The 12324-nt window shown below is 41.4% G+C and overlaps 1 protein-coding gene across 21 annotated transcripts in view; it reads left to right on the top strand.

Moving 5' to 3' along the window:
* The window catches only part of ENAH (ENAH actin regulator), a 140565-nt gene that overhangs the window by 118385 nt on the left and 9856 nt on the right, over nucleotides 1–12324 (top strand). For 7 of the 21 annotated variants that reach the window (XM_072732678.1, XM_072732675.1, XM_072732673.1 and 4 more), the window contains 8 exons: nucleotides 829–1133; nucleotides 2267–3058; nucleotides 5055–5359; nucleotides 6226–6359; nucleotides 6560–6617; nucleotides 7246–7294; nucleotides 8875–8941; nucleotides 11789–11851. In XM_072732678.1, coding sequence (XP_072588779.1) covers nucleotides 829–1133; nucleotides 2267–3058; nucleotides 5055–5359; nucleotides 6226–6359; nucleotides 6560–6617; nucleotides 7246–7294; nucleotides 8875–8941; nucleotides 11789–11851 — 1773 coding nt within the window. The remainder of the gene's footprint in view (nucleotides 1–828; nucleotides 1134–2266; nucleotides 3059–5054; nucleotides 5360–6225; nucleotides 6360–6559; nucleotides 6618–7245; nucleotides 7295–8874; nucleotides 8942–11788; nucleotides 11852–12324) is intronic. The other 14 variants (XM_072732690.1, XM_072732686.1, XM_072732683.1 and 11 more) reach the window with 5 other exon arrangements.

The raw sequence follows: 12324 nt of genomic DNA, 5'->3' as shown, positions 1-12324 counted from the left end.
CATGTTGGGTATTGGAGAAGAGGAAGGAAATTCTCATCTCCTGTTGGGAGCCCAGCCACCATTCCTGAACACAGTTTGGAGCCATGTATCTAAAATCTTAAGATACAGGTGCCTTTCCTCCTAGCAAATCTGCCAGTAACGATCCTTCAGAAACAGTAGAGATGGGGGTCAAAAATAAATGAAGCAGGGGTGCCTGGTCAGTTCATTTGGTTGAGCGTCTGCTTTCGGCTCAGGTCATGATCCTCAGGGTTCTGGGATCGAGGCCCATTTTGGTCTCCCTGCTCAGCGGGGAGTATGCTTCTCTCTCTCTCCCTCTGCTCTTCCCCTCCTCACCTGTGTCAGGTTCACTATACCTTCTTGTCTTCCCCCCTCCTTGTGCTCCCATTCTCTCTCTCACTCTCTCTCTAAAATAAAATAAGATAAAATAAAATAAATAAGCAGATTTTTGCCAAGCTGCTGCTGTGGCCAGCCATTGTGTTTTCTAAAATGATGACTGTTCCTTAGACAGTAAACATTTGATTCAGTGGCATGGTCACTGCAGTTACTTGGAAAACTCATTTATTTGTATCACCTCATTCATGAGCAGTGCAGAATAAAATGAGATGCTAGTATCATGCTAATGATCCAGCTAAGAGAAGTCCTTTTCATTTCCATGAAACTGGTAAGTGGTCCTGTCCTGTCTTTCCTCACTGGCAGCTGTTGATTGCAGGCTCCACTGTGTATCTGCATCAGAACTAAGGCACCCATAGGTTCATCCGAAGGAGTGGGTGTTTAGTGATGAGTGGCCATTGTTGCAGATTTCTGATCTTTTTAATGTTTGGTTTTCAGGCAGCTGCAAGAGCAACAACGACAAAAGGAGCTGGAGCGTGAGCGTGTGGAGCGCGAGCGGGTGGAGCGGGTGGAGCGCGAGCGCCTGGAGCAGGAGCAGCTGGAGCGTGAGCGCGAGCGGGAGCAGCGGGAGCGTGAGCGGCAGGACCGGCTGGAGCGAGAGCGCCTGGAGCGGCTGGACCGAGAGCGGGAGCAGCGTGAGAGGCAGGAGCAACGAGAGCGAGAGCAGCGCGAGAGGCAGGAGCAGCTTGAGCGCGAGCAGCTGGAATGGGAGCGTGAGCGTGAGCGCAGGCTGTCAGCCGCTGGTAAGGAGTGCATGCCTTGCTCTCCTGCCCCGTGCCTGGGTGGGTGCCTGGGTGTCAGGGGCAGGGCCTGGGTTGTCGGAGCTCGCACAGGAGGGGCTCGGGGACAGGGCAAAACGTGCAGCACTTGCTGCTTTACCACTTTCTTAGTCCTCTCTCTTGCATTTATTGCTTGGAGATTTGGGAAAGCTTTTGAAAAATGTGTAGTCTGGCTTTCTAACTCTTCTGAGGCCCTGTAAATTGGCTATAAAGTACAAGTGTTTCTTTATGAGAAATTTTTATATTGGGTGAATGTATTTCCCTTTGGGGTTGCTTAAACTGTCCTGAAGCCTATAGGATTCAAGAAATTTGCTTGAGGGTACTCTAGAGTTGTCAAAGGAGGAAAATACCCTGTCTAAAACTAACTAGTAGTTTATGTATGTTCTAGTATTGCAAAAAATTGGTGAAAATTTCTAAGTTGGATGGAATTTATTGAAAGACATAAGGGTTAAGAAAAAACTGGAAGTTTGAAACATTGATTAAAATGGACATTTATTGTAATAGGATTTAAGAATGATTTTTCTATTCCATATGGCCTTTGTCAGAGGTCTCAACGTGGGTCTCAGTGTGGTTGATTGGTTTGTTTGTGATAATTTGTTCTTAACTGCCTAATTATTTTCTGGGGTTATAGCCAATAGGACAACACTTATCCACAAATAAGCATTGAATAGGGGGCTCCTAGCCCTTTATAAAACTTTTTGCCAGTTTCACTGTTTGTTGTTTCTAAAAGACAAGCAGACGTATTCTGTTTGTGGTCGTAGTCCTATAATTTTAATGTCCTTCTAGTGGGCTAAATAATGAGAAGTAAGATATGGTCTTTTTCTTACAAAGGAGAAGTTCAGCAATTTAACTTATCAGTATACTTATCTGATAAAAAGAAAATTGATCTCTTCCTCCTCTGGGTCTCAGAATGCACGTATAGGGTTATGCGGTGCTTGGGTGAGGTCCGTTTCTGCACACGTGCTTAGTTGTTGGGTACTAACTGTGGTCTACATTTGTACATTTTGTCTGAATGCTGGTTTTGTGGCTTTACTAGCTCCCTTTTTCTCTCTCCTTTTTTATCCTGTCCTTGCTGCCGCTTCCCACCTTCTGTGCAGCACCGTCCGACAGCTCCCCGTATAGCGCGCCACTTCCTGAGTATGCCAGTTGCCAGCCTCCTTCGGCACCTCCTCCATCCTATGCTAAAGTCATCTCAGCTCCAGTGTCAGAGGCCACTCCTGACTATGCTGTAGTGACCGCTTTGCCACCTACTTCCACACCCCCTACACCACCACTGCGACACTCAGCGACACGTTTTGCAGCATCTGTAGGTTCAGCCTTCCACCCTGTTCTTCCCCATTATGCTACAGTTCCTCGTCCTCTGAACAAAAACTCTCGGCCTTCTTCTCCTGTGAACACACCCTCTTCTCAGCCTCCAGCTACGAAGCCCTGTGCCTGGTCTACTTCCACTGTTTCGCCCCTCCCTCCATCTCCTCCAGTAATGATTAGCAGCCCCCCAGGCAAAGCGACTGGTCCGAGGCCTGTCCTCCCTGTTTGTGTTTCTTCTCCTGTGCCCCCAATGCCTCCATCACCAACAGCACCCAATGGGCCGCTTGACTCTGTCACATGTCCAGTGTCTCCACCGCCTACCTCAGGGCCAGCAGTGCCGCCGCCGCCGCCTCCACTGCCTTCCCTCGCACCGCGCTCACACTGTGGATCTCAAGCCTCTCCTCCTCCAAGCACCCCTATTGCCTCAACTCCCTCATCCAAGCCTAGTGTTCTCCCTTCTCCCTCTGCAGCTGCCCCTGCCTCTGCGGAGACTCCTCTAAACTCTGTGCTGGGGGACTCCTCTGCTTCTGAGCCAGGCTTGCAGGCAGCCTCTCAGCCGGCCGAGACTCCAGCCCAACAGGGTAAGGCTTCCGTTGTTGCTGCTAACAACGCATCCTGGAAACATGGTGTATCAGCAGCTGTCACTGCCTAGAAACATGGGGAGGGTGGTTTTGATAGGTGAACAGGCCTATGTCACTGTGCCCCAACTTGCTGTAATTTAAACAAGTAGAAGGCTCTTTCTGCTGGATTAATTGCAGTTGGAAGATCAAGATGAGGAGTTTCCACATTAATTTGGATTTTGGTGTCTTCCACAGTATTGTAGCTGGAGGGGTGTTCCAGTATTTGAGGGCCTCCACAACACATTCCTTTTTAGTCCCACTAGGAAAACATTACTTGACACATTTTATCAACACAATAAATATATGACCTAACTTGTCTTCCTTTAATTGGTGGGAAATTTAGAGATGATATTTGGTGCCCAACTGAAGTCATTAGATGTGTCATCCTAGAGTCTCCTGGAACTGTTCTGATCTTGGGCCCTATTTCATTTTGGCCTCTCCTGTATTGGGCTTCTTACATTAGGCTAGATGTACCCCAAATCGTCAGGAGCAGCCTGACTTTGCCTGAGGGGTTTGGAGTATGGCAGGCTTGACATATGCCCCAGTGGATTCCATACTCCAGAATTACAAGAATTAGTGGTCTGAAGGGATAGTTGAAAGAAAATAAGCATCTTCTACAGTTATCCCTCCCACCCCCTCCTCTTGTCCAGACCTTGCCGTCATGGTAATAGAGGAAGAGAGGATGTAATCTTCTAAGTATGGATTATTTGTAAGTAGAGAAGGACCTGGTTGCATCAGTAAATAAGATGATGCTTGGCAATCCTTTTTTTCAAAGATAAGGTTTAGCAAGTATTACAGGAAGGAATATGACAACAAATATGTATATAGAAAGAAACAGTGTTGTAGCCTAGATTTTAAATTACCCCTCTTTAAAAAAATCTTTGTTCTTAAGTAATAAGACTCATTATTGTTGCGTATATATTTTTCTTGTTGACTCATCGAATTTGCTTAAAAACTCAGAATTCTAGTACATGCAGACTCATATCACGTGACAGTAATGCCAGACAAGAAGGTATAGTGAACCTGACACAGGTGACTCACCTGCTGTACCCTTACAGCCAACAGCCCGAGGAGGAGAGGCAGTCCATTGCTCTGTGTTCTCCCGAGAGCTGTTGGTATTTTCAGTTACAAAAAATAACCACCCAGTGTGCAAGTAGCTTTTTATTTGTCCTAAAATCACCCTTTAAGTCTTCAAGAAGGGAGAGTGCCTCCTAGATCAGTCTTCTGATGTTGAATAAGTTCTTGTTTACTCTCCTTTGTGATTTTACAAGATTGGAGGCATTTCTCTCTTACCCCTGTTATCTAGACTAAAAGATATACTTCAGAGTCTGTATCACTTAATAGTTTCTAGTAGTTACTTGGAAGTTATAGTTTGTTCTAATAAATTCCTTCACTTTAGTGATTCTGTACACATTGGTAAGGGGGGAACACTTTTAAGACCCTGAACTGGGAACCTGCCCCTCCCTCATGTCCTCAGTCCAGCTACTTTGGCCACCTGTCACCACGTAAATATGGGTCTTCACTATTGTAGACTTGTCTGTCTCAACCTTTATGGGTTCACACAGACTCTTTGGGGCCTGGTACTTCCACCGGTACTAATTGCAGTCATACACATGGCTCCTTCCTTCAGGGATGGTGCCTCCGTCACAGATTTGTAAGCACTTACTTTGTGTGTTTCCCACATCCCCATGGTCCCAAGAGATGTAATTAGATGACTGTCACAGAGTTCTGTTAATAAAGCTCTGGCATTAAAGTAGAACATTATATACTTTGGCATTGATTTTAGCATCTTTTTTAACACTGATCTAGATTTAAACATTATGCTAAATGGAACTCACTTATAGATAGTAGATGTTAGAAGCAGTTAGTTTTAGCATGGCATCCTGCAGCCCTTTCCACAGGATCGTATTCTGAGGCTCTGTTGTTGACCATCTTATTTAACATCTCTCTCTCTCAGGCATTGTCTTGGGACCACCTGCACCTCCACCTCCCCCTCCGCTCCCCCCAGGTCCTGCCCTGGCTCCAGCAGTGCTGCCCCCCCACCCGGGGCCTCCACCCCCCCCTCCGCTCCCCGCTTCAGGACCTCCACCACCGCCCCCTCCACCCCCTCTTCCTAATCAAGCCCCCCCACCTCCCCCTCCGCCTCCCGCTCCCCCCCTCCCTGCATCTGGATTTTTTGCGGCATCCGCGTCTGAAGACAATCGCCCTTTGACTGGACTTGCGGCTGCCATCGCCGGAGCGAAACTGAGGAAAGTGTCCCGGGTAAATGCGCCTCCATGTCTCTGTGCTTTCTGATTGTGCCAATTCTCAGGAACTGGGGCAGCAGATTTACTGTCTTCTCATTTCATGAACCCTTGTTATTCACTTCATTGATTAAAAAAATTGAGATAATTTATACATACAGGAAAGTTATGAGAATACAGTTTCTGTAAACCCCACCACCCAGACTCACCACTTAACATTTTACTGCTTGCTTATTATTCTCTGTGTGGGTGTGTTTCCTTCTGCGGTACACATACCCAACCTTTTTGTCTGAATTGAGAGTTAAGTCAGACACACCAGGCCCCTGTTTCCGTAAACACTGGAGCATGTGGTTCATAGGAATAGGGACAGTCACCTGTGTGTTCACTGTAGAATAATAAAGATCAGGAAGTTTAATTGACAGACTGTTCTAATCTACAAATCTATTCAAATTTCATCTATTGTCCAATAATGTCCTTTATGACACATTTCTCAGCACATTTATCTGTGATGGCCTAAATTTGCTGCAATCTGGTTGACTTTGGTGAAACCTGCAAAACTGACTTTGTAGCTCATCCTTCAGTTTGGTTTCCCTGATAGTTTCCTCAAGATTAGATTTGGATTATGCATTTTGGAGCAGGATACACATTTTTTTTTTTGCCACCAGTGATCTGTCCTTCTCCATGTATCAAACAGGGAGACGTGTGATGATGTTTTATTCCATTGTTGTTGATGATAACTTGGATGTAACTTCCACTGATGAATGTAGAGTTCGTGCCATTCATTCCATTGGTTCTTTAAAAAGATTTAAAAAATAATATTTAGATATTTGTATTGAAATTAATGTAATAAACACAGGAGTTTATTATCTGTCTTTTCTCATTAAGATGGAGGATGCCTCTTTCCCAGGCGGAGGTGTGAACCCAGCCTCATCTAAGTCAGACACAGGTCGTGGGAATGGACCCCTTCCTTTAGGAGGCAGTGGATTAATGGAAGAAATGAGTGCCCTGCTGGCCAGGAGGTGAGTGAGAAACTGTATGAAATGTTCGGAATTGTTGAAGAGGAAATGTTTCATTTCATTTCAAATGAAATGTTGAAGAGGATTGGATTCATTTTATTCAGATACGATTTAACTAGATGCAGTTCTTCCCTTATCAGAGTAGTTTTTATACTAAGAGAGTTAGATGAATTTTTTAAAAATCTGGTTTACCTTCTTTCTAGGAGAAGAATTGCTGAAAAGGGATCAACAATAGAAACAGAACAAAAAGAGGACAAAAACGTAAGTTCATAAAGAGAATCTACCACATCTGAAAATGGGAAAGCCAGGCATAGCTCATTCAGGATGTGATGTCAAAGATTAGCTGGAACTTATAAATTACTTATTTCAGCTCTTCACATATTAAAAATGGCTTATTTGAGCGTGATGGATCAATTTTTAATAGCATTCTTGCGTGGTGGGTTGGGCATATGGGGAAATGCTCAGTCAGACCTGTTGAGTGAATGCTGTACCTTCACTAGATTTTCTGAATCTCTTAGGGGGTCAGTTGCCTTGCATTGAAAATGAAGGAATTAGAGACTAAACCAGGGGTTTTAAAATGTTCCCCAAGGAGCCCCAGGTCAGCTGCGCTTTATCTGCTCCACATGCTAGCGCTTGACAAGCAGTCTCCTTGCTCCCTGCTGCATTTGGGCTTCAGTGCCCGTCCTCCCACCTGCCTCTGACATCTGGCTCAGTAGCAGTGGCCAGTGCCACTCAGGGAGGTTGCACAAGGATAGGGACTGTGGGGGATAGGAGGAAAGTCTAGGGAAAGGCTGATGAAGGACACAGTAGGAAATGGAGCAGGAGTATTGGAAATGAAGAGTGTAAGCCGTCGAGTCTGTGTGATTAATGAGTGTTTCTATATATTTAGGAAGATTCAGAGCCCGTAATTTCTAAGGCCTCATCGACAAGTACACCCGGTAAGTTTAGGCGATCTATTTTAACCTTTATGAACCGTCTTGAAATACTAATACTTCTCAACTAAAAATGCCCCATTTACCCATGTTGGGACCAAGTGCCTGCCTGGTGATGAAAATGTTAAAGTTTTTTGTTTACGCTTGAAAGCAGTGACTTGCTTTTCTTCTGCCCTTCTGATACTAGGAGATCCATTAAAACCCAAAGTTTTTTTCCGACGATTTCCATGTGTACTGTTGTTGATAATTTGAGGTTATTCACTAGAGCACAGAGACATACATTATCAAATGAAAGGAAAGTACTTTTAATCATGGATTTTTAAAGGTGATGATTAGGTGAGCATGTAGTTAGCACCAATGTCTACTTCAAAACATTTTCTCACATGGAGAGCATTTTAACCATGCATTTGGGTAATACTGATAATCAGGAAAATAAAGCTTCTAATTTGTAAGGAAAAAAGTCTCATAATAGCTTTGGGGAAGGTTGTTGAATTCAGCGCAGTTTCTGATGTTGACTCTACGTTGCAAGTATATTCCATAGAATATGAGCAACTACCTCTTACTGGAGGCACCTGATAAGCGCTGTGTCCGTGACAAGGATTTGAGGTGCTTATGTTTTACACGCCATTTCCTTGTATTTGACTGAGGAGAAGAGCTAGACTACTTATCTGTTCAGCTTTTTATCTCATTTGGAATAAAGTGATATGAATAAATTTGGTCATTTAGGTGGATTAATATCTAGAATGGACCATGAGAAGTATTTATAGAGAAATATCCTCATTAATACCTACATATGTTGATTAGCAGCGACCTCTAGAATTCCACTATTTAGAAATTCTAAAAAATTTGTTTTTGTGATTGTAATCCATTTGCCAAGAAAAACTCACATTCTCATTATTGAATGGTGACTATTCAATATTTTGATTATTGTGGTTAAAATTATTGTGACTTTGTGAATTGTTTTTCCTCTAAATAGGACTTAGACCGGATTGTTGATTTACTCTGATGAAAAATTCTCTGACTCATGAACTGCTTACTATAATAGTTTTGTCTTTCTTCCAGAAGCCAAAATTAATATATATGCTGTTACTAAGAACACAGGTAGTGTAGAACTCCATTGTAAATTAAGGTCACCATTCAGAAGTTAAAGAGCTGATTCCTCCCTCTCTCCCAAGAGGGGTTGGCCATATTTTTATACAGATTTGCTCGTAATTTCACTTGTGCACTCCCTGAAGCTAATCTGGACCCCAAGCTGAGAACTTATCTAATACGGAGTCCTGCTTCTTTAGAGAGACCATGTACCTCCTGGTTTGTGGGCTTCCAGTGTCTTAGGCTTCGCCATCTGTGACTTTCCCAGGGTGGCTTGTCACATTCGCTTATTAATTTCTTTTCACTTTAAGGTCTGAGAGTTGTACAAATTAGAATCCTTCTAGATTTTAATTAAAGTTCAGAATTGAAATAAATTTTTCATCTGTATTACTACATAAACGTGTATAATGTTACTTAGTATTTTGTCATTTGTTTTACAATAAATAAGTCTGGGAGCACATAGAATATTTCATAACTTATGTTCCTTATTTTTAAAGAACCAACAAGAAAACCTTGGGAAAGAACAAATACAATGAATGGCAGCAAATCACCTGTTATCTCCAGGTATGTGTGTCTAAATCATACTACACGTTTATCTAAAAAGAAATAAACAACTACATTTTCATCATAGAAAAACTTAAATGGTAAACTTGAAATTGTACAAAGGAGCAGATAAAACCTGTAATCCTACTACTCAGTGGCTGGAAACCACTGAGCACCATTGTATTTTCCCTAGTGATTGTCTGAATTCCAACAGATGCTGTTTGCCAGGTTGTCTAAAGTTTTAAGATAGCTTTCATTCCTCCCAATTTTTTTTATTTTGAAAAACTCAAAACTGTAGAAAAGTTGAGAGAATAGTAGGAAAATACCCATATATGCTTATCACCCAGATTCTCCAGTTACGAGTTTTGCCACACTGGCTTGAGCTCTTACCTGTACTTCTATACATGTTCCTCTGGAGAGTCGGAAAGAACAAATATGTGCTCCTTTATCCTGAATCCTTCAGCATTTTCTCTAAGACCTGGGATGTCTTCTTGTGTAACCCCAGTACCATTATCACTCAAAAAATTTAAGTATGAACAATAGTATTTTATAATATATTCACATTTCTCTCATCTCAGTGACATCCTTCATTTTGTAAATGTAATTTTTAAAAGAAGTTTATAAAAGCAGCTGGAGAAAAATTCCTGCACTGTTTAAGAGAGAACAAAATAAAGCCTGAAGTTTGGAATTGGTGAAGTAGGAAGATTGATTTCTCTGTCAGTTGACACTTCTAGTTTTAATAAACTTAGAAAAGATAGTGTCCAGAAACAAGATTAGTTAATTTCTATTTCTACCATGGCCATGAGGGCATGGTCTTAGCAAATTTAGCATTTCTTACCTAGGCATATTTTATTGCCATAACTAAATTTGTATCTCAGGTCTTGAATATAGATGAAACTTTTTCCTGATTTATGAGGCAGCTTAGAGGGCTTACATTTTTTTTCAGAAAAAAAATACTGCGTCTAGAGACTAAAAAGGTTTTGGCCTTTTATTTCTGAGCTGTTTGCCTTATTTTTGCCTACCTTAAAAGCAAATTTGACTCTGATAATAGAAAACTAATAAAGAAAAATACAAGGACAGACCTCACATTGTCACAGGTCTGTTCCTGTTAGCCTAAATCTAAATTTGGATTTGTTTTTATGTGGTTCTGTGTGCTGACAGGAAAGATTTGGTGATGACAGTTAAAGTTCCTCAAAGAAACGGCCTTTTCGACTGTATGGAAGCTTTTAGTTTCTCAGTGGCTAAAAGATGAATGTATTTGATTTTGGGAGAAAATGCAGGAATTGCTTTTGGTGGACATGTTTTCGATAGAGTAGAAAAATTGCACATTAATGTTTATCAGATACCTAATTGATGTGGCCTTCCAGTGCATCTCAAGTAGTTTTTACAGACTTTCTCCACTAGCACATTTTGAAGCCTGATTTATCAAGTGCACATCAGAGCACAGAAGTGTGATGCTCCATGTGTCTTTTGAAGACATAAAGTGACAGGGAAGATCTTTCTCTTGTGTCTACTCTTCATTCCTACCTTCCTGATAATGGGTTCCCTGAAGCTAACCCTAAGTCCATGGAGGGATGTGAAGGAGCTTCTCCAAGTGGAGTAAGTTCCTTACTGTGTTTGGGTTCGTTTAAAAAATACTCTTTGAAAGATTTTTCAGACTTCTAAAGGAAGTATAATAAGTGTTCTGAAAATCACCATTTAAAAAGGACTTTTCTTTAGGTTGACTGAATATTGGTTCTTATTATCCAATAGTGTATTGATAGTTGTATTCTGCTCTGGTAGGTGGTTTTCTTCTCCGTTCCTGAAATGGAAATTTGGAAATGCCCAATCATTCCCCTAACCACTCATATACCTTTTGATAGATTTGATCCAGGGAACCCTGGGTGGCGCAGCAGTTTAGCGCCTGCCTTTGGCCCAGGGCGCGATCCTGGAGACCCAGGGCTCCCGGTGCATGGAGCCTGCTTCTCCCTCTGCCTATGTCTCTGCCTCTCTCTCTCTCTCTCTCTCTGTGACTATCATAAATAAATAAAAATTATAAAAAAAAAAAAGATTTGATCCAGCCAGCACTACATGTCTAAAAAGTTCACCCCAAGCTATTTTAAGCCATAAAAGATTTTAAAAGTATGTTTGAAGGACTAAACTGTGTGGCTTTTCTTCTCAAGTTTTCTCCTCTATTCCTTCCCCTATTCCAGTGTACTGGTCACTTGATATTTTTACTTACGGACACCTCATCCTTGCAGGGTGGTGAAAGTACTCCATTCTCTTACGAACATCCATGTTAAGATTATATTAGTGGTAGAATGGATTAATACCCTGTAATACACAGAAGATACTGCATGATGCTGTATTTATTAAGTGAAGATGTCGAATGTAGGATAAAAGCAAGAATGTTGTGGTTAAAATTATTTTAAACTATGACTGGAATGTACCATTGGAAAATTTGTGAGTTCTCATATGGTTTTCAGTAAGAGCTCACAGATCTTATATTCAAAGTAGAAAAAAGTTTATATGCTTTCTTTCTGAGGGGTTAATTTTGCTTACTTCAAGCTACAGTCATTTTTATTGTGTTTTGATACTTGTTGATACTTTGTAGGTAGCTTTTATTATGTCTACAGTCTATAAGAGTGGTCATTGCACTATAATTGCCTTTTTGTTCTCTGTAATTGTCAAAAGGAATATCCTTACATAACTAGAACTAGTGTCCAAGTACATTCTTTTGTATTGGGAAAAAAACGATTGCTTTAAGGTTAATGGACTCCTTCCATTGTTTTGCTATGACTACAAACCTATATAAAACAGGAATATAGTGCGAATTATTTTTTTAAAGTTCTATTGTATTTCCCTTTAAATGGTTTTTCCCCTTCATAGACGGGATTCTCCAAGGAAAAATCAGATTGTTTTTGACAACAGGTCCTATGATTCATTACACAGGTATCATCCTGATGTGACTTTGTGATTTGAAACTTTGAAATAACATATTGAGGATAGGGCTGAGCTTTTTCTACCTGGATTGGTAATCACCACAAGGGAAGTACTTAGGAAGATTGAATCTTTCATATATAGGTTTATTTAGAAGTATTTTTTAAAAACACCAAGAAATTTTAATTAGAAAAGTTAGTAGTGTTCATTTCCTTGCCCTCATTTTATAGTTGGATCAGCATGAATGGTGGACACATCAACAAGGCTAGAATGGAGTCAGAGGCCACCTGTGTCTTCTCCAAGGCCCTTTGTAGCTTTTGTATTTTATTCTAAAGGCTTTTCTCCTTATAAGCATGAGACAAAGCCTTTAAACGGTAAAGTAGAAGATTTTCTGTTTGTTAGGGGAACATGGGACTATGTTACAGGCACACTTGTGAAAAATGTATTCCTGGAGGAATGTCTGTGTCTCCTATATACTGTGCAAT

Source organism: Vulpes vulpes, chromosome 13 (assembly GCF_048418805.1).
Source record: "Vulpes vulpes isolate BD-2025 chromosome 13, VulVul3, whole genome shotgun sequence".
Taxonomy (NCBI): Eukaryota; Metazoa; Chordata; class Mammalia; order Carnivora; family Canidae; genus Vulpes; species Vulpes vulpes.
Note: the sequence above shows the minus strand (reverse complement) of the source record. Positions and strands in the feature narration are given on the sequence as shown.